A 23,202-nucleotide genomic window follows, 5' to 3' on the forward strand; every position below is an offset into this window, starting at 1 on the left:
CAGCATGTGAGGGGGCTACAACTCAGCTGGGCAGGCACTGCTCATTTTTGAGGGGGGGGGGCTCCGACAGGCCTCCACGGGCCCTGGCGTGCATGACCGACAAGGCCTGGGAGAACGATAAGAGAGTAGATACCGGTTTTATGACCTGAGCGGGTGCATGTTACCAGGAGTCCCCAGTTAAGATCCTAAGGTATTCTTCCTGGGGTGGCATTGTGGCCCAGTGGTTAGCACCTCGGGGACCAGGATTTGAGTCTCTGTGACGGCTCCATGTGTGTGGAGTTTGCATGTTCTTGTCGTGGGGTTTCCTGTGGATACTCCGGTTTCCCCCCACAGTCCAAAAACATGCTGAAGTTAATTGGAGTTACCAAATAGCCCATAGGTGTGCATGTGTGAGTGAATGTGGTTAATCAGTGTGCAGCGCCATGGGTTGGTGTCCCATCCCGGGTTGTTCCCTGCCTTGCACCCATAGCTTCCAGGTTAGGCTCTGGACCCCCACGACCCGGAGTAGGATAAGCAGTTAGTGTCATAAATGGGTTTAAAGGTGAGAGAAAAAGTTGAGTTCATTTTTTGTCAGATAGCTTTGTGTCAACGAGTTATTTTGTACAGAAAGTCAGGTCTTTGTTTCTTGATAAAATATTACTTTCAGAGTAATTTATTTCCCCATTTCAGTACAAAGTTTGTGGGTTTCGGGACGAATGTGCTTTGAGAATTGTCGGTGTTGATCCATTCTCCGTATCGTCCCCTGACTCATGTTCTGTTTGTTTTCTATGAATCGAGGGTAAAATAATATTATGATGTGTGTGTTAACGGAGAAGGTCCCCAGAAAAGACACATTTTACATCTACTGTCAGTTATTGAAGGCAATTAAATGAAACATGGAAATCGGCATTTAATTACTTACAACAACAAAAAGGTTCTCTCTGGGGGGATACAGGAAAATGCTGTGGTTCCTCTTTCCGGTCCCAGCCATCATCACAGACCACACTCGCCTTTGTCACTGTCGTATTCACTCAGGGTGACATCAGCTAACATATTGAATATGCAATTAACCCCTTTTTCACATCACACACTCCACACACTTAATCGGGCTGCCCCAGCGGGGACTTTTAAGCGGCAGGCGTTCTGAAGCTGGGCAGAGGACCCGGTAGGCGAGGACAGCCAGTCAGCTGGCTCCGATTGGCCTCCGCCTGAGTGACTCTCATGAGCTTTAAAGACGTCCTTGTGTTGACGGGGGACCCGCTGTGTAAATGCCCTTGCGCATTAAATGCGCCTCAGTCCGTATAAGCGCTGCGAAGCAGTGCTGCGCGGCCGATTTGTTTCTCATCCGCGCTTCTCTGAATTTCCTCATCCCTCTAATGAAATCTCTGCATACATTTTTGGACTCTGTTGCACACTGACAAAGCTGGCTTTGCCTCCTTGCCTCTTCCCTCTCTCGTCCTGACGTGGACGCTGTCCATCCTAAGCTCTACCCTTTCATACCCTAAACTGATGAGCAGGTTCTTCCATCCATAACAGCAGAGGGGCTTCACATGCTAATACTTTTCATGGACTTCAGTTGTACATGACTCGCTGCAGCATCTCTCTCCTCTTCCTCCACAGGAAGTTCCTACTGTCTTCCAATTCATTCCCCTCTGATTAAATGTTGCCCAGGTATGGAAGTGTGCTGCTAATTTAAATGTCACTGTGGAGCTTAATCCTTCCTATCCTTCACCCCAGACTCTGGAAAGTAGGTCTGTTTCTTTATCCCCTAATACACTCCTTCCGGAATTTGGTCACACAGTTTGTAGCAGTATTTGAGGCCGAACGTTCTGCATTTTTGACAGAGCTGAGTGTGTCGCTTACCCATTTCGCCGGGGCCATGGCGGAGGGGACTCCTGGGGACTCGCATGTCCCCTGTAACCTTGAGTTTTGTGGTTTGGGTGGATGATTAAAGATCTAAGATGGCCGCCACATCCTTGTGTACAGGAAAATAAATGACCCCTCTTGAAACTGCCTGTTACATTTTCCGGCAAGTTTAGTTTTCTCATATCCTGGGGTGAAAATGTTAAAGGAATGAAAGGCGTTTCGTGTTATAGTCTATGGTTTAACATTAACTTTAGCTGTACAGCTGAATGATGGGGGAAAGTCCAGCCTCACACTCTTCCAGGGCCACCAGGGGAGGCCAGAAGGACAATAGTATCTGTTGCCGGTGTGCGTTTGCGTCTCTGACGGGGAGAGGGACCAGGCAGGGTTACACACTCCTGAAAGACAACCCTAGCTAGCACCACCGATTCCCCCTGCAAATACACGATATTTGCCTGTCTTTGCCACGAGGCCGAGATCGGACACGATAACGACAGCCGAATGCGTTGCTGACGAAACGGGGGTGGGGCTGTCAGGGAGAGCGGAGCAGATAGAAAGCAGGGGATCAGGTGCCCATCAACGGACACTGCGGCTGCTCTTACCGCCGGCCAGTTACGTGGCACACGGGTAAACATTAGCTAGCTGTGTGTACAGAGGGCAATACTGTGTCTCTGGTGCCCACTGCACCTGTAGCCTCAGCGTGACGAGCGCGGTAAATAAGCTGGAAATGGACGCATGGCAAGGTCAGCGCTGTCGCCTCAAGCCGCGAGTCGGCGGTTCGAATCCCTCCCCTGTGCTATGTGTGCGTAGTTTTCCTGCTCTGCCTGAGCTGAGCGGATCTCCTCCACGTACCCCGGCTTCCTACCAGAGTCCGACAGCTTTAAGTCTCGGTGTGAGAGTGCGTGTCCTATGACCGACTGCCACCTTGTGCAGGGTGCTCTCCCTCTGTCCCTCAGGGCATGGGCTCCAGGCTCACGCTGACCCTGTATGGAACGGAAGCCGACATGCCTGCATGAATACTGATCACGGCACAGCATGTCAGGCAGGTTTCTCAATGTAAATGCTGGATGTACCAAGCTTCCCGGAGTCATCCGCGCTGACCTCAGCAGCACCCGGTCCGGTCCGATCCGAGTGTCACATGCCACTTCTAGGACATCCGCGGGGAAACGCTCTCGGTCACCTTGGCCCGATGGGAATTTTCCAGCCACCGCTACATGATGGCACATACATTACTGTCAGCTTATATGAGCTTCAGATTTCAGTCAGTTTTGGACAGGGAGCGACTGTTTAAACAAGCGGCCCGACGGGTCGGGACCTCATTCCAGAGCGGTGAAGGACTCCGTGCTCCGGTGTCTGCACTGCTAGCCAGGTGCTGCCTGGCTTCTTCCCACATCGACGGCCTTTATTACTCGCATAAGATCCATGCCACTCCCCGCTAGGGCCCCCAGGGTGATTTCTAAGTTGCTATCGCTATCTTTTAGTGCTCAGACGGGGCTGCGCAAAAACATATATCGAACGTACATGCGATAAAACACAGGCTACTTATCACATTTTATAGTCAGAATTCCATTACTGCGTTTCTGATACTCTATGGATATAAAAAAAAAAGAAACATCCATGGGAAATGGATGACTGAAGCAAAGACAAGCTAAATATTATATGAATCCAGAGCACATGCTTGAGTTATACAGGATGTCATGTTCATAGACGTTCAGAATCATACGTGTGCTTCCATATGTTAGATGAATAATAGATGTGGGACGTTCTGTGTGGCTCTCTGGGGATTCCCTCTCCAGTCATGTTCGTGTTGGCCTGTCCTGAATTGTAAAGTCAGGTGAAAATATTCTTCTGTGTTTATACTGGGAAGAGTGTTGATACATTGTAGATTATAGAAGACTTTAAGGTAATTCCAGTGACCAGATTTAACTGGAACTAGTTACATTGTGCGTAAATGTATTTTTTTTAATCTCCATATAAAAGTATAAAAAAGTAGCATCTTGTCAAATATGCGCAATGGTGCGTAATTCCCGAGTCCTGCTGTTACTGATCAGAAGCGAGACCAGAGTGTTATGAAGGACTCGTAATAAGCGGCAGCTCAGACTCCTTAATGGAAGAAAATGGTTTGTTTTAATTTTAGAATTCAATGAGCTGTAAAAGTCAGAAGGGTCAAAGAAATGTATTTCTGTTCCATTTTCAGGGAGTCCAAATGCAATCGTTTGTTTAGCTGGAGACACTGGGACGTTCTGTAATGGGCTTCTTTCAGTAACTGGCCTTTTTCAGTCCGGTTCAGCTCTTTGTCAGTGTGCAAACATACTGCATTAACAAAGCCATCTTCCTTGAGTTTTTTCATCCAGCAGGCCAAGCAGAAGATTCGTGATGAGCTGTGTTGAGCTTCTCCGCTTTGTGGCCGTTGGCTGAGCTGTAAGAGGCAGCCACTCTCTTGCATGCTGGTCCACAGCCCCCCGGTGGGCAAAAATCCTGCCTACTGTGCTGGTCGCTGGCCCAGATCGGGGCTCTGGCAGCGCCGAGAAAGTTATGAATTAAATGTCTAGATTTGAAGGTTCAGAGCTGAACGTTAAGCCCTTTGAATTGTACAGCGATTCAGCGACACTATGAGGATTTCACATTCTGCATGGCTTGTGTTTTTTGTACTTTATGTATAATTAACCTTGAGATAAGGGGTGGCAGAGTTCTCCAATGAGACTCACAGCTGACACGGTCCTCCAGGAGGGTCCCTTGTCCTGCAGGGCTCACCCTGTTATCTCAGTGATACAAGTTTTATGCTTTTATCCAAAGCGGCGATTTTGTCCATTTATACAGCTGTAGGTTTAGCTGTACTTGGTTACTCAGGCTAATGACTTCACTCAAAGGTGAAGCGGTCGAGCCTTCAGGTAAGACCTATGTGTCCTTAACCATCTCGCTACCTGCCACCTCCACCTGGAGCTTAATTCAGGTCAGATCTTGAGTGTGGATAGAGTGGGACAACCTTGTCCTTAAATCATGGCTGTCAAACTCGTTTCCTATTGGCCTGTACATGTATTCCTAAGAACCTGTTTGACACTGTGGTGAGGTCTTCAGATCGACAGGTTAATTCCTGTAGCAGGAGGACCACTCAGCGTCCCTGGCTTTGCTCCGCCCTTCACCTCCGCAGTTCTGCTCTCCCTACTTTTCCCTCGTCTGTAAAATGTCGAATAAAATATGCATGAAGGGTAGCACAGAGCTTGAAATCTGACCGTCCGCAGTGTCCCTGTTGTGAAGCACAGACCAAAAACAGGACCTCGAGCTGCGAAATATTACAGGGAAAGTCAGCGTGCTGAAGTTAAAACACACTTTGTTGGATTCTGAAAGGATTTATTTGCAGGATTGGATTATGTTGGGGGTGTAATCAATTTATGGAAACATTATTCCGAGCTGCAGTCCTGCTGTGTTGGTGTTGACATAGATGTCAGTACCAACTCATTTCCCAGCTTATACATTACATTATGTCCTTTGGTTTGTTCGCTGGTACTTCAGGAAATATTTTATTACAGGCTGTTTGTTGGGGATATGAAAGGATTGCACTTGTGCCAGAAGGACTCCTGGCAAGCCAGCGCGTACAGCTGTGTCCCTGTGTTCTTCGCTGGCTGTCTGGCCCGCCGCTTGCACAAGGATGTGGAATCGACCTCGGACTATTAGCTTGGCAACTCAGGAGAAAGTAGAAAGAACCAAGGAGAAGACCCAGCCCCCGGGCAGTGGCTCCAAACCAGGGGACCGTGAACACCACCCCCCCCCCCCAGCCCCCGCTCTCCCCCAGATGGCATCTGGAGGCCCCGTCAGGGTTACAGAAGGATTGTTTTCTCAGAAGGGAGAGCATATTCCAGATGCCAGTGACACTCCTCACAAAGAAAGCGTCACTTTGCTGATAACATGGACGTTTAGGAGGTACTAGCAGGGCTAGAATTTTTTCTGTAGTTAAGCCTTTAGTTTGTCAAATAATGCCTGATAATAAGATCCATTAGTGATTTTATAAAGTGCAGCACATTCAGACGTGTTGATAACTTGACGTTCCCAGCTTCTCCTTGTGTGAGATTTTAAATTTATCCGATTCTTCTCTTAGCATTGCACCTCCTCCCCCTTCCTCTCCTTGAGTAAATCTGGACTCGTTTTGACAGAACGCCTGGCAAATTTGTCTGTGAGAGCCTCTGGATTCCCGCTGAAATCAATTCTGCTCCCTAAAGCCTGTTACCTGGCTTAGACCCTGAGATCAGCCATTGCACACCTGCCACACGCGCGCAGGAGATCATCCCGAGTTACCCCACCTTTTGTTCTTCTCCTGTTTTTTTCTTTTTGCATCTCACGCAGTCGGCAGGCTTCACTCTCCCGTCCTCGGCACCTGACTGCACACAATGTTGGAAGCGAGCTTATCTAGACCAGACCACAGACGGCCGGCCGGCCACCCCCGCAGGCTGAAACACCTTTCTGCCAGCCACCACCGCCCCCCCCTCCCCCCCAACCCTCCTCGGCCAGACAGAGGATAATGTGTTTCATTAAGGGACTCAGTAACACGTTCGTGTTTCCTGCCAGTTTTGCCGGGAGCTATGCGTTGCTCCGTCGAGGAGCGAAACTCTTTAAGCATACCTTACGATTCGTTACACCCAGAACACCAGCGAAATTAGTTTTTTTTTTTCCCCCCCCATAAAAATAATGATCGAAATCAAGCAACTAAGAGGAGAAATGGAGCGAGCTGGCCCGGCGGCGGACTGCGCGCAGAGGGTGCGACACACGCGTGACATGGGAGCTGCCGTGGAAACAGGGGTGTGGGGTGACACGTCTCAGCGAGACATACGGGGTCCTTCCACACATGCCTGTGCCTGCAGAATGACGTCTCACGTTCGACTGGCGGCCGTCACAATGGCTTGTTTTGAGCAAAATGGGGTTGCACGTTATTTCAGTTCTTAAAATGAAGCTACCTTTGATCGTCTTCATGTGCAGCACTGAGAAACGTAGAAGAATCTTCGGTAACACTTTACTTGATGGGGCACAAATAATATAGTTATACTATTACTTATGAATTAATGACAAACTAAATCTTAGTTACATACTGATCTCATGTTAATTCATCATTAATGAATCATTACACATATTTTATTTGAAGCAGTTACTACAGTATATTTATTACATCTGCTAATTCTGAAAACCTTTGTGAGCTACTGAAGGAACTACTAAGGAGCTACTGAAGTAACAAGTCATGAATAACACGAGTAAAATACTGACCTCATGTTTGTTCATCTTTATTGAATCCTGAATCCTGTATCTTATCTCAAGCATCAACTATATTTGTTCATGGTTTGTTCATAATGTGTACTTCAGCAGTAACTGAGTTATTGCTATGTATTTGTCCCCCATCAAGTAAAGCGTTACCTAATCTTCCATCTTTTCTTTTCTCAAAGATAGATATTTGCCAAAGGCAGGTTGGCAGGTTAAAGTCAAATGAAAACGGATATGCCTCCTCATGTAATGCCACGCCACCATTTTTTAAAAGGGCCAAATTGATTCTTTCCTCTTTGGTGAATTTGATGTGAGTTAGTGTCAAGCGCAGCAAACAAGGAGTCTGATGTATGAAGGCAAGGATTCTGACACAGACATATTGACAACGTTTTACTTGACGCCCAACAGACAGGTCATGTTGCAGCTCTCCTAAGAGCAGACTGTTCCATCCAGAATTCCAAGCGTGTGCAGCTGAAATCCACTGTGCCTCTGAACCACAGTTGCAGACTCAAGCAGCACTGCTGTGTGCATAAGCAGAATATAAACAAACACAGCTACTGCTTTGCTAACAGTTAGCAAAAGCAGCTACTCCCACCGGGAAACCGAGTGACTGAGTGTTCATTGATGTGATGTGGTGTGATGTAATGTGATGTGTGAGGGTTAATCCCAAGTCCACCTTAGTCTGCTCCTGAGGCTCATGGTGGCTTTATTTAAAATGTTCTGAGGGCAGAAGGAAAAATGATTGGGTCAGAGAGATAACCAATCAGATTGTAGAGAAGGTGTGTCCAAGCAATCAGAGGAGGTGGGACCAACCAATCAGATGTCTTGGTCCCACCTCCCCTAGTTGCTTGAACCCACCTCTTTTACAATCAACATCAAAAGAACATTTCTGTGTAACTATAACTCCCACGAGCGCTCCTGAATGGGCAGTGTTAAACAAAAGTTAAACAAAACCACAGTCTAGACACAGCAGACAAACAATGCCTCCCCCAGCTAACAACAAACAGAAGCGTTATAAGCTCACTCCTCAATTCTGACTACTATAATTATTATTTTTTGATGAGGAAATGTCCTATTGCATCTTAAAATCAAATTATGCAGACCAGGAGCTTGTGTTTATTCTTTATTGAACCCTGCTAAGATGTGCTGGTGATTTCTGTTATACTTATTTTGTAATTCAAACTTTGTGTCGTTTGATAAAATGCTAAAAGACAAGGTGCATTTAGCACATTGTACGCGAAAGCTGGACAATGAAGAAGCGAGACTGGCATAGACTGAAGAAGACTACTGACCTCAAGAAAAACAAACGTGCAGATTCTTCCTTGAATCAAGTCTGAACCCTCACTTGAAGCACATACAATCAGGTATCATTTTGGGACTTTTATGAGAAGAACCAGTGTGTTGGAAAAGACCTTCATGCTTGGAGGATTTGAAGGTAAAAGAGGAAGTGGATGACCAGGAAACAAGATGGATGGCCTTAATCATCAAAACAATGAAAATACCATCAGGAAACCTGAAGACAGAACTTTCTGACACAGTGTTTCCCAGTCTGGTCCTCAGGGAACCGCAGACAATCCATGTTTTTGCTCCCTTCCAGCTCTGAGCTCTAGCAGGGAGCTGAGAGGGAGCAAAAACGTGGATCCCTGAGGACCGGGTTGGGAAAACACTATTGTGGGGGACTGATATATATATTTGTAATTCTTTGCAGAACATTTTCCGTATCATGTATATTAGCAGCAGTACTAATGAGCTATGTATTATTCAGAAAATAAAATAGCTAAATACAGTTCAGTTAATTCAATAAAGGCACTACCACAGTGATGCTGCATAAAATTCCTACATGTGATGACTGGTATGATGTCCTGGAACAGAAATCAATAAAACAACAAAGGAAGCTTTGGTTCGTTTAGCTGTAGGTCAAATAACTGTAAATTATTTGGTTCAGTTTTATTTATTTTTATGTATCACCTGAGCTGAGTTGATGTCCGCCTCATGTAGGGTAACAAAGCACAGGGTAACAAAACAGCAGCATGCAGAGTCGCACCCGCAGCCTTATTTATGGTAGGCTGAGCTAAAGCAAAGGTCTCCTGTCTGGTTTTAAATAATAAAACCATGGGGCCATCCCTCATGCGCTGTTCCATAGACCAGGAGCCCTGTGGCTGAAGGCTTTTCTGCAAACAGTGCTTTATTTTGTGAGGAATTGCAAGAAGACCTGATATCTGTACAATCCTACTTGTACATGCCAGCCAGTGCAGCTCACAGGCCAGGCACTCGAGGGTACTGTAACTAAGCAGGATCATTTTAAAAGCGCATCCAATAGTTAACTGCAATCCAACAGAGAGACATTAGAATACATGTAATATGGTTCTCATTTCTCCCTCTAGGTACAATTGTTGCTGCAACATTTTGACTCCACTGTGGGGAAAATGGTGTGCAATTTGTGCTCCCTGACAGCAGAAAATTACAGCAAGCTAATCTGCTATATATAAATGGTTGTATTAATTTTGTGTTAAATTACAGCACGTGAAAAATGCTTTCTGTTTGCTGGTGGTCCTGTGAGTTTGCTGGATGCTGTGAGGTTATTTCGCTGGATGAGCTTTGTGTGTGTTCCCCTTATCGTCATTTATCGGCTTATTGATTTGAGCCATTGCAATCTTCTGAATAGAAACGATTTAAGCGAAGACAGGTATCACAGTCAGGTGGTAATTCATGACAGAAGTCCCTATATAAAGCAACCAAATAGTCCAGTCATCACAGATGCATAAAATATTCTCAATTAAATTGTTTCATCATGCAATCTTTCACGTCTCATTTGTTTTCTGTTGAATTGCATTGTTTTTTTTTATATTAAAGCACATTATAACGCAGATTATGGAAACTGTGTGGAGGTGTGGCCTCATGTAACCCGGCGAATGTGAATCAAGTGAGTGAAATTATTAATGCTGGTTTGTTATGACTGATGCACCTTATGCTGTAGTCGCAATAAATAATTCTCTGACACTTCATACCTGTCAGAGTCTCTGCCAGGTCGGTACAAGTTTATCCATAATGCTACAATGTTTCATTAATTCAACAGGATTAGAATGCATGCCAATGCATGTGTGGAGTGTGCGGAATAACATCATTGGATTTGTAAGCGGAAGTGTAGCGTTTATTATGATCTTCATATTAAAGGAGTGTCACTGTTTCTGTGTGTAACACCCTGGAACTCCTCGACTCAATAAATGCCCCGTCTTGATGGCAGGATATACATGATCTTTAAATGAGGTGTAATTTCTGAAAGGCTGAGAATAATCTGAAAGGATTTAGATGGATTTACTTATCAGTTAAGTGGCACAAAGCGTTTTCAGCGATTTCCAGAGCTTTGGAGCACGTTCAAACAAGCTGATATCCTGTGGTTCAATACTGAATTTTTACTCACTGTTGGGTTTCTTAGAAAGGGGCAAATTTGGTTTGAGATGGGTGTTAACGACTTACAGAATTACATATTTTCAGAATGAAGAAATTATTGCATACGCCAAACCAGGAAAGCCATATTTATCCTTGGGTTGCGTTTTACAAGTTATACGAATTGGTCTCACACGAGAGTGTAAATGGTCGCTCTTTATAATATTTGAACTTTACAGCTGCTTTTTATAGATCTATACTGAAATGTGTGATTTTTCCGGACTCGTATACCTAAAAGGAGAACTAGTGATGTTCTTAAGTTGTCATGGATAATCCTTATACTGGTGAGCTATATTCTATATAACATGGCTTTGAGTATGAGACTTCCAGTCATCATCTTCTGGTACCTGACCTTGTGAAGAAGGACTAAGAACCAGTCTGGTTGTTTATGAGATTAAACCGTCTAGTTCATCAGAGCCATTTGGCAGGAAATCGAAGATTACCTCAGATGGTCTCTGAAATCAGTCAATTACCTTTTTTATTGCTTTTTGCATCTGTGAGCTCCCTCTCTTTCCATCCTTTTCCACACTTAATATAAATTCAATGAATAATATTATATTTACTAAGAGCAATATTTTACAGCACTCCAGTGTGGAAATTCCTCTGGCCTGCCTGCTCATCAATGCACATTTGGGTGCATTTTAATGAACAAAATCTTGGCGCACCCACCACCCCCCCCAGTCCGAAAGGCGTGCTCACCAAGCCGCACGTGGCGTTTTTCTGAGCGGCAGGAGAGCGGTCCTTCATTAATCCGACGATGGGTTCCTGACGACGATGCTCACGGCGTTACCACCTCACACAGGGGGTGCGGGCCTCATCCCTCTGCGAGTCCAGTGTGAATTCCCATACCTACTAATAAGCATGAGTGGTTATGTTTGCCACTAATAAATGTGAGTGCTACTGGAAAAAGCACAGCTAGCTCAGCATCATGGGGTCAGGGGGGGGCGAAAGGAACAGGGGCTTCATTTGCTGACCAATACGTCTCCCTTGCTTTAGAGCAGTCTGTTTGTTCCTTGCATGCTGTGATATATAAATATTGATCATTCTGCAAGTGTCTAAGATGGGTGAGACACCTCCTTTTAACGACCTGAGAACAGCAGAAGACGGAGGTGAAACATTGTGTAAAACTTCCCCTTCACTAAAGACATTTCTGAAGCGCTTAATGGGAAAAATAAAAAAGTCAATTGAATTCACCGGAATTAGTTTACTGCATGAGCCTGTTTGAAATCCACTGTCATTTCAAAAGTGTTCTTTCTTCTTTTTTTTCATTTTGCTCTTGCCAACCACATCAAAGACAACAGACGACATCGTGTCATCGGCAGAATGTTCCAGCGATGACGAGGACCTTGAAGAGTGCGACTCGGGACATGCAGGTGTGCTGGGTTTGACTAATTCTGCCCGATCTTCATTCTTTTCATTTACTTTGCAACTGAGGATCTGACCTCAAAGCATCATGTCTCATGGACACATCAAGTGTGACTTCCAGGGATTAATTAGCTAGCACAGCCTATTTGAGCACTTTCAATCTGCCGCGCACTGAGCTGGGAGCATACAGCCGTCCCAGGTACCTGCGCTTTATACAAATCTCCTTCAGTTAGCAATTAAAGCCTATTTAATTTATGAGTAATCCTTCTAACTTACTCAGTTATTGCGATAAGTTACACTTGTCCATGGGTGTCCAACATGTAGTAAACATGGTAATGTATTTATACTAATTTTGTCCTCTCAGCATTTAATGAGAGCAGACTACCTTTATTTAAAAGTGCAAAATTAGTATCTGTGCCATGTTGTCTGCAGTGATGCTTCAAAATGTATCAAATTTGAGATTCCCTCTCATGTGGTATTGACTGCATTGGTGACGGATGATACATTTTGAGATTCTTTGGAGAAAAAAAGCTTTCAGCAGAATTATGTAATATCTAGCAGATTAACTGCAATTGATCTGGTATTTTTGTATTGTTGACTCCTTTCGTTTTCCTAATTTTCGGAGGCTTGCCTTGAGTTAAACATCTTAATAGAGAACAGATATCATCGAATTTCTGTGTACAACTTTATACACACGCACATAGCTTTGTTTCAAGGCAAAGGATGCATAGGCTTTTTTATTTTTCAAATAGAAACTTCAAATATTATGCCAAGATAAACATGAAGTGAAATCATAATTAGCATTTTTTTTCCTTCAAACAATTTCTTAAAGAAATTGGTTTTGAATCCAATAGAAAATGTTTAAATTGTGATTTACACAAAGCTGCCACTCAAGTCACTGCAGATAAATGTTACAGAGAATGACAGATTTGAGACTTTTTGGTGAATAAATGAGTGTTTTCCCGTATCTGCACTCTCAGGGGAAGGAAAGCAGGTTTTACACAAAGAGCTGTTTTACTGAACTGTGGTTTGTAAATTCCAGTTAGAGATACTCGATTTGTTGCTCCTGTGAGGAGCAGCCTTAACAGCGAACATCATCCACCAGAATGGAGGCATCTCGTTGTGTTGTAAAATAAATTAGCACACACATCTACACTCAGTCCAATGCACATTTCTGCCCTTTTGTAATCAGTTTAAAAAAAAATTTCTTTAGCAATTACTGCATCGTATTTGTGATCGCATTTCTGGTCATCTGCTGAATAAAATGTGTAATCAGCTCCTAAGTAGGACGCTCGTAAGTAAGTAAGGCAGTGTACCCCCATGTGATCTCTTACAAGAGACTGCATTTTGGGAATTTTCGGAATAAGCACGAGGCACCTTTGGAAAAAAAGTTTTCCAGACATGAATGGCAGCTGTATTTTTTGTTGAGTATTTCCTCATGTTTATCTGTCAAGAGATCAATTCCCCAATAAATATGTAAAAAATATATTTTAAAAAGGTTAAACTATTTTTAATATTTCACATAGTTCATAGTTGTATTATCAGGGCTCCACCCTCCAGTCATCCAGTCACTTTGACACAGAAATTCATAACGTCATGTAAACCCCCAATTCAGTTGACGTGGACAGGTGCATGATGTTTTCTGTTGTTGCTGTTGTTTGTCGGTTTCGTTTTTTTTGTATTTTTTTCATTGTGGGGGGGGGGGTGAGGCATAAAGCATGTGTGGGCATTTTTCCTCTGTTCTGGTGCCATTTTCATTTTGCGTTCATGTGGTTTTCGGTTTCTTGAGGCTCCGTTTGCATTCCGTTGACATCTTCATCTGCCCATTTATCTACAATGAACACATCCCTCGTTCTTCCGCTTACATCTTGTTCCGCATGAATTTTTGGTGGTGAGCTGTTTTTCCTCTTTTTTTTGATTTTTTTCTTTAAAGTATCTGTTCCATAGGCTCGTACTGAACATCCCCATTTTTGATTAACAAAGCAAAGAAAACGGCAACAAAATCTTTTCTTGCCATCACCCTTTTTCAGCCTCTTGTGGGCGATCCTATTGTCTCAAGAAAGTTGTGTGAGAAAGTATGAGTCCCACCTCACCCCCCCCCCCACCCTTAACGCCACCTACCCCTACCCCCCCACCCTTAACGCCACCTACCCCTCTCCCATTGTCCCCAGCCGTTCTGCATTTAAACTCTTTTTTTTTTAATGCAGATGGCATAAAAAGAATTTTATTGCCACAAAGTATATCTGTTTTTCTATTTTATTTGTTGATCTTAAGCAGTCATTTGTGGCATGCGATAATTGTAGCTTCTGCTAAACTAACTGAATCCCAGCTCTTGGTGATATTGCCAGTGCATGGACTCTAAGTGTGCCCATTCTCCTGTGCTGACCTCAGAAAGCTCTGCATTTAGGCTAAGCGCGCTGGTTTATGCTGTGTTCCCGCTCTGAGCTCGACCTCCTTAAGAGCAGTGTTCTCCTCCTCAGTGTTGTCTCTCCCTGTCTGTCTGTCTGTCTGTCTGTCTGTTACTTCTGTGTCCGTGCATTCCGTCTGTCTGTGTCCTGAACTGTCATATCGTGACACCGTTACTCTGTTTTGTACATAGCCCCGGAGGGGCCACAAACAGTTTTTTAAAAATTATTTCATGTGCCCGATATACTAAATTGCGTGCAGAATTAAGCTTAACGTTCCCAAGAAATACTACATCGAGCACACGAAACCCCTAAAACGTGCACTGGATTTTCTTCTTCCCATGCTCTCAATGTGCTATTTTCAGCTATCAGATAAATTACGTCGTGCTTACATTTTGGTTATTTGTGCCCGCAAAGCCAGATGCCATCTTTGAGCCATGGTCAAGCCGTCCGCAAAACGATTGTGGCTGTGCAAATACTTCAGCATTACGCTGGCAAATGTATTCGCTCAAATCTTTTTAATAAGACATCATATGACTCCCATTCCCATTTGAAAATGATGATCTATATCTCACTGTAGCCACACAGTTTTAATGGTGATGGTGAGTTTTAATGGGGTTACAGTCACTAAAACCTATATACTGTACAAATAAATGTATATATTACTGAGCCAATCTTTCTAACAATGCATAATATGTGCTGCATTCCAGCTTGATCTTATTCTTCTAGATTTGACACATGTCTGCACAAAGTATCAAACAATTCTGTGGTAGTAATTATGGGTTTTGGTCATCAGATTCTTAATACTGTGCATGGTAATAACAGATGTGCATTTCTGAGCCTTTATAATAATGCATAATGTCTCCATTTCAGAATTATTCTGCTGTATTTTTAATGGACAAAAATTAGTCTTTGTGATTATCAAGTTACCTTTGACACATTTGGGATCAGGCAGTTTTTATAAATTTAACCTTTATTTTACTTAAATAACTATTTATTTACATCTAGTGTTCACACACTATGGGCTGAAGGCTTGACCGCACTCCTGGCTCCTGGCTTTGCGGGCACAAACTACCAGCAAAACTTAATTAATTTGAGAGCTCAAAAGAGCAAATTGAGAGCATGAAAAAAGTCTCACATTTTAGGGATTTTGTGAGCTCGAGTTAGTATTTTCTGATCATGATAAATTGTGCTTGCAAGTTGCTATATTTTCCACACAAAATACAAAAAAAAAAATCAGTTTGTGGCCCATCTATGGCTCTGTAGTTTTGTGATGTGTCAGATGATCCCACTGCTCCCTCCCTTGAAGGAATTCTGTAAGAGGGCTAACGATTGGCTGTGCATTTTTAAAACCAGAGGTTTATTGATTACTTGTTATGATTGAAATTTCGCTTCAGTTATTTTGTTTTCACTGGATTGACTCGTTAAATCTGTAATTGTAGGTACATGACATTCATTTATCTTTACAAAACATGGTGACCGGCACCATAATCCTGCAGTTGATTTAATCCAGTCATGGCAGAATTCAGTCTATCCCAAGGGACACTAGGCAGGAGATACAAGGATGGGATGCCATTCAGTCACAAGCACTTCACTTTAGTAGATATGACACAGAAATGTTACTCAAATAAAAGTAAAAAAAAAACTTTTTTAAAGTACTTGAGTAAAAATTACTATATATTCAAATCTATCGGTATTGCAAAAAGCAGCTCATCCTTATAAATTCACTCGACAGGTTTGAATATAACATTGCAAGTTGCAGTGCAGCTCAATAAGGAAAACTGAGTCACATATTTTCTTTTTATTCAGAAAAAGCGGTGAAACTTGCCGAGCTTGCTGGCACAGATGAGCAGAATGACTTTTTTATTCTGTGGAAAACAAACTATCGATCTACGGGCCAGATTTAATGATGGTTTCTAAACATCTTATAAGTGGTGAATGAGCCAATGACAACCCTCGTCCTCCACTATGAGAAATGGCTGATTGCCCAATGAAATCATCGCCATTGTTTCAGTAGTAGTTCTAGTGCTGCTAACTTTGAAAAGTGATAAAGATTAAATATCGAACAGCAATTTCGGTATGTTATCCGAAAATTAAGTCTGTTGTGAATCTCTACATATTGTTTGTTCGGTGACGATATGTGATGCATAAAAAGAATTATGCATTACAAAATAAATAATTATTACTTAATAAGTAATAAAGAAATATATTGCTCAAGAATTTTCCGAGTGAAAAAAATTGTGGTTCATATTTTACCCAAAATCATAAAGTATTTGTACTTCGTTACTTTACATCTCTGGTTACAAAGCACACACACATCAGACAGAATTCAGACACAGCACTTCTCCTAACCGCACATTTTTCATTGTAGGAGGAAACTCACACAAACACAGTGAAAACATGCAGACTTTGCATTCTGAGAGCCGCAGGTAGGACCTGAACCCCCTAACCTGGAGGTGTGAGACTGCAGCATAACTAGCACTGTACCATATCTACAGAACCATCAATATAATTAATATGTCGTCGTAAGCATGATTAATTCATTAAAAAAAATTGTGCATTACATTTAAAAAACATCAAAAGGCTGATATCTCCTTGGTGATGTAACAATTAGGTCAGCTCTTTATTTCACTATGGCTTATAGCTCTTTTCCCGGTTGTGTTTCGGAATGATTGGGATACAGCCATGCATATGGGCTCCTTCAAGCTGAGTTCCTCTGCTAAGCAGCTTAACGTATATCATTATTCAAATAATGACCCACGTTCCCATGCGTTCAGACTGGGCTGATATCGGCTGAGTTCGTTTGGTACGCAGCGGCGGTTAAAATTCAGGATCGCTGAGCTCTTCCGAACTCTTTCATGTGACGTTTTGCACGGAGATACCACGCCGGAAACTAAATTACATAGGTGTCACCTTTGATGTCGCTCGAAACCCAGAGTGGGGATGACTCAGGCTGACTCGCCAGTTGAGACGTCTGTGATCTTGGAAACCATGACGATTCGTAGAGCAGCAGGTCCTCTGGGCTCAATGAGCCGAGCTCACATGCTGTTCTCTCACGACCAGCCTCATGCGAGCGCATCACGGGCCCTTGCGAGCACGAGCACGAGCACAGGAAGGGGGATGGTGAGGTAACGGCTGAGAGTCTGTCGCTGTCAGGGATCGTTCACTACGTTTGTTTAATCGTGTTAGAAATCCTGTCCCTCCAACTCGATTGAGTTTTCTGGAGGAAGGCACAGCAGATGTAGGAATGAGATAATGTTCCCGTGCGACAGTGTCTGTTTCGCAGCGAGGGGGGGGTGGCATTTTGGGTTGCAGATATAGCATCTCATATGTAACAGCTGAATTGGATGCACAAAAGGAATGGAATAACAGACTCGTCCTTAGGCGGGGGGGGGGGGGGGGGGGGGTGGAAGTCGTCTAGAGGTCCCTCAGAGGACTTGCTGTCACTTTGGAGCAAGCCCCACGTCACGTTATTCAGCTGACACACATCGGGACCTATAAGCGTTGGGTTTAGCTGTCGTACAGATGCCAGAACGCCTGGAAATGCAAAGCGGTGCCTCCTCACGAGGGATTTTCCCCGGGGGATGTTGGGAAAGCGTGCAGGGCCGCTGTTAGCATAGCGCAGTAGCTACTGGAGAATCAGGTATCATCTGCTGTTCCAGCCCTGAGCACCGAATGCAAAAATCTTAATTAAAATACAGCGCTTTGCAAATGGGTGAAAGTGTAGACATTTTAAGCTGCGTTGATTGCTTGGGATAAAAGGGTTTGTTAATCAACCACTTAATATTAATATTAACGTAATTACGAATGGGGCGCTAGCTTCCCCTAGGGCTGGCTCTGGTTTAACCTTACTCTGCGCTTTCAGCCCTCTGTGTGTTTACTGTGGGATTACGCTCTTGTTAATTATCCGCTCATGTCAATCTAAGCACCTGGTGTTCCTGGGACGACATACGTATTATATGCGTGTATTCCAAGCGGAGGAATATTTCATGACATGGAGATACTTGCAGCGGAGTGCTGGCTTGCAGACAGGAGGCTGGAGCCCGAGCCGCAGTGAATTAATCAGCGCTGGCAGCTCCGGGGGAAACGCGCGGGCCCCCACCGTGGCCCAGTCGCCGCCCCCGCCGTGGCCCAGTCGCCGCCCCCGCCGCCGTAAATGTCGATTTTTCCGCTTCCGTATCACTCCAAAATTTCCGATTTATTTTGGTAGCTAGTTCACTTCCCGATGATGCACTCGGGGCTTGACGCGCAACCAAAGCTCGACGACGTGCTTCGGATGGGAGCGACTTGGGGCCGTACCGGTGTGGCTGTGAACGGAGCGGCGGTCAGGGAGGTTAAAGTGCTTTTTTCAATGCTTTGATAAAATAATAATAATATGTTTAAATGAAGGATAAAAACAACTTTAACCTTAAGTTCTTACAGTACGGCTTAAAAATAAGATAATTTGTATTTATACTGGTTGAAACAGTTATGGCCGTAGTGACTTTGTAGAGAATTATACAGGCGGTCTGAAACAAACATGCCCCATTTTGAGCGCCCTGTTTACATTAATACTGTAGCTGTACAGTACCTCTTAAATACAGAGATGTGACACATGGATGGATGTGCCCCAGATGATGAATGCAGTTGCTTCACATTCCCCTGCACATCATTGGAATGGCTCTTGCCTGCTAATCAACCTGTGTTACCAAACTTATACAAATGATTTTCAACATAAAGGCGATAAGTTTGAATATTCTTTTCCTTACTTACTCCACTATTATTATTAGTAGTAGTAGTAGTAGTAGTAGCAGTAGTAGTAGTATTTTATTCAGTTTTTCTGTTTATAATATTTTAAACATTTTGCGCAGGGCCCTCTGATTGCATGTGACAGAAGTTTGGTGACTTATAGCTCTGATGTGACACTGGCAGGTCTTTCGGTGAGAGCTGGGTGAATCGGCTGGGCTCGCCTCACAAATCAGCGCAGCGCCGCCTGAGCTTGCGGGTGCAGACTCCGCTCCCACCCCCTTTATTCTGCGCTTATGGAAGGAGAAACCGAGTGGAAAAAATAAGGGGGGGGGGGGGAGAAGATGGTTGGGCAGCAGACAGAAGAACACGGCAGACAAAGGCTGTGGCTGGGAGGGCGTTTTTTTTTTAAGATAAAAGGACATTGTGTCCGAGAATTCATTCACACCTCAGAGGAAAACGAGTCCATCAGCCCGGGACGGGCGCTTGATTCACACTGAAAAATGAGCTCAGCCGCCGATCGATAGCAGAGGAGACAGACGAGAGCCGGGTGTACGGCTTGGCGGTGACACTCGGAAGGTGTGTGTGCCTCACGCCGTGTGTAAAGACTCGTAGCTTCAGAGTGGAAGGCAGCATATCCGGCCATGGTAACTTTACCCCCCAGGACGATAGAGAACAGCCTAGCTGCAGGCCCAGCAAGCTAATGCCGTTTGATGTCGAATATCTACGTAAATTCATTTGTTGTTGTGGACACACAGGTTTGACCTCCAGTGCTGGTGCCAGTCAGGTGCTAATTAAAAAGTATTCAGGGAGGTGGTCACCCCCCCCCCCCGGGAGAGCATCACTGGGATAAGCGTCTGACACACATTAGATTAGAGCGATACCTCCATCCTTCTTCTGCACATCAGCCTTAATTTTGAATGACGGCTTCAAGGAAGCGCTCCCATTTTTCATTACTTACACAATTTCCCGTTCATTTCAGTTTGAAATTTGTCTCAGAAAACGTATGACATTTAAATTTACCGAGCAGAAGGTCTTAATTCCACTTATTATCAGCGCGAGCTCCACACGGGCAGAAAGGCGGCTGCGAGCGTGTTATTTTTAAACTTCTTGTGCTTTGACACTCTGTTCACACTGTATCCTCAGGCTGTTTCTGTAACGCAGTCCAGCTGAGGTCTCAGAGATTATTATGTAAACTCATTTGCTACTGACAACCATAGCAATTGCATGAATTATCAACACGACGTGGTTGCAGAATCAAAGCTAATTAACACAACTAAAAATCATACATAATAAATGCGTAAATTATTAACTGTGTGCGTCGGTAAAGCAGTGATTACATTTTGCTGAAAATATACAAATACTGCATGTGTACAGAGCCATTGTTGTGTATGTTAGACAACATAAAATATACAACGCTCATTTGAGAAAGAGGAGGAGGTCCAGGGATAGCTGTTTCTCAACGCTGACAAAAATGGAAAGGAGCAAGATGAACTGAGCCCCGTCAGAGTGTCCTACAGCATCGGCAGATAACATGCTGGGTTCTATTGTTACTGTGCTTACTAAAGGCACATGTAGGGTTCTATTGTTACCAGGCTTACTAAAGGGACATGTTGGATTCTACTGTTAGTAGGCTTACTAAAGGCAGATTTAGGGTTCTATTGTTTCGGGTCTTATTAAAGGCATATGTAGGGTTCTATTGTTACTGGGCTTACTAAAGGGACATGTAGGGTTCTATTGTTACCAGGCTTACCAAAGGCAGATGTAGGGTTCTACTGTTAGTAAGCTTGCTAAAGGCAGATGTGGGGTTCTATTGTTCCAGGTCTTATTAAAGGTATATGTAGGGCTCTACTGTTAGTAGGCTTGCTAAAGGCAGATGTAGGGCTCTACTGTTAGTAGGGTTGCTAAAGGCAGATTCTTTAAGGTTCTGTTGTTACGGGTCTTATTAAAGGCATATGTAGGGTTCTACTGTTAGTAGGATTGCTAAAGGCACATGTAGGGTTCTACTGTTAGTAGGCTTACTAAAGACAGATGTAGGGTTGTACTATTAGTAGGCTTGCTAAAGGCAGATGTAGGGTTCTACTGTTAGTAGGCTTGCAAAAGGCAGATGTACGATTCTACTGTTAGTAGGCTTGCTAAAGGCAGATGTAGGGTTCTACTGTTAGTAGGCTTACTAAAGGCAGATGTAGGGTTCTGTTAGTGGGCTTACTGAAGGCAGATGTTGGGTTCTACTGTTAGTAGGCTTGCAAAAGGCAGATGTACGATTCTACTGTTAGTAGGCTTGCTAAAGGCAGATGTAGGGTTCTGTTAGTGGGCTTACTGAAGGCAGATGTTGGGTTCTACTGTTAGTAGGCTTGCTAAAGGCAGATGTAGGGTTCTACTGTTAGTAGGCTTACTAAAGGCAGATGTAGGGTTCTGTTAGTGGGCTTACTGAAGGCAGATGTTGGGTTCTACTGTTAGTAGGCTTGCTAAAGGCAGATGTTGGGTTCTACTGTTAGTAGGCTTGCTAAAGGCAGATGTAGGGTTCTACTGTTAGTAGGCTTACTAAAGGCAGATGTAGGGTTCTGTTAGTGGGCTTACTGAAGGCAGATGTTGGGTTCTACTGTTAGTAGGCTTACTAAAGGCAGATGTAGGGTTCTGTTAGTGGGCTTACTAAAGGCAGATGTAGGGTTCTGTTAGTGGGCTTACTGAAGGCAGATGTAGGGTTCTGTTAGTGGGCTTACTGAAGGCAGATGTTGGGTTCTATTGTTACATGTCTTATTAAAGGCAGATGTAGGGTTCTACTGTTAGTAGGCTTACTAAAGGCACCTGTAGGGTTCTAGTGTTGCTTACTGAAGGGAAATGCATTGTGATTCTTAAATCTTGCTTCCTCACAAAAATACTGTAAACAAATAAATAGGGCAGTAAATTAAGGTCAAAGAAATATGGGCAATTTATTCATCCATCCATCTTCCACAAACGGTAAGGTGTCGAGGTGCAGTAATTAAATAGTGCTAAAGTGTACAATAAAATTTTCCTACTTCTCAAAGGAATGTGGGGGTCCCTCCTAAACATGGTTTTTCAAAAGCTGAAAGAATAATCACTTCATCTTTAGTGAGCCAAAAACACACACACACACAAAATCGATGTTAATTAGTTTCCAGCTGAACACCTTGAGCAGAAGTGGCCCGTTTGCTGGTCCCACTGTAGCAGCCGTGAGCGCGGCTGGGCCCGGTCAGGCAGAGGTCAGCCGCCTTGTTGCCTCTGACGCGACAAACATTAACACTGTGTGCCCTCTTGTGGAATTCCGACAAATTAATTCGTCTGAGCTGTTCAACTGAAGGCTGCAATGAGTTCTAGTAAAAATTTGACCTCAAATGCTATGAATTGCACATTTAATAAAAACGCTTTAAATATTAAAACCAGGCACTGTTTCAGGAATAATGATACCCAATTCAAGGAAATCTAAAGTTAAAGATGACTGATTGGGCTGCATGTTCAGACTGGTTTGCACATTCAGGAGCTACTATCTGACTGTTTTAATGTGGAGGGGGCACCATATCCCCCTGCGCCTTGGTTGAACATCTCCGACCTTCTCCTGTTATCTCTTCTCTGACCTCCTTGCCCCAGCTTGCCATGATGTTCTTCTACTTTCCCTAAATGCAACTTACTTAAAGCATGCGTTAACCTCCTGCAGTAAAGTAACCCATATTCCCAACCGAGTTCTCCTGCGACCCAGACTGCACGCCTGTTACGTGTTTCAAACTACTAATAAAATATATATTGGAAACTACTAATCACAGATATATTTGTCTTTGAAACACATGACCGAGGTGATAGTTGCCAAAATAACTGTCCCTCCTGACTGTGTCTGTGATAGTCTGTGCCATCTGGATGTTTCTCTATTATAGTGTGTGTAAATTTATCACTGCTTTTGTACTTTCTTGTCTTGGGATTTTCTTTCTGTTGTACTATATACACACTGTACATATCTATGTATTATATATACTTAATGTATATAATGCATATTTATGTTGTCATAATTTTCTAAATTTACAATCTGTTTGATATTGTTTAAAAATGTCTGAATAAGCTGAAAATTACACTGAAAATCAACTAGAGAGGAGTATCTTCCTTTTGCGTATTTCTTTTATGGACTTGTGACTCCTTCACCGACTCTCTGTGAGTTAAC

At 43.6% G+C, this 23,202-nt stretch overlaps 1 protein-coding gene across 8 annotated transcripts in view; it reads left to right on the forward strand.

The window, feature by feature from the left end:
• The window catches only part of LOC111841770 (neurexin-3a-like), a 288,495-nt gene that overhangs the window by 259,314 nt on the left and 5,979 nt on the right, over positions 1-23,202 (forward strand). For all 8 annotated transcript variants that reach the window (XM_072702664.1, XM_023807747.2, XM_023807754.2 and 5 more), the window contains one exon: positions 11,831-11,909. In XM_072702664.1, the coding sequence (XP_072558765.1) occupies positions 11,831-11,909 (79 nt within the window). The remainder of the gene's footprint in view (positions 1-11,830; positions 11,910-23,202) is intronic.

This window comes from Paramormyrops kingsleyae, chromosome 19, assembly GCF_048594095.1.
Source record: "Paramormyrops kingsleyae isolate MSU_618 chromosome 19, PKINGS_0.4, whole genome shotgun sequence".
NCBI classification, from domain to species: domain Eukaryota; kingdom Metazoa; phylum Chordata; class Actinopteri; order Osteoglossiformes; family Mormyridae; genus Paramormyrops; species Paramormyrops kingsleyae.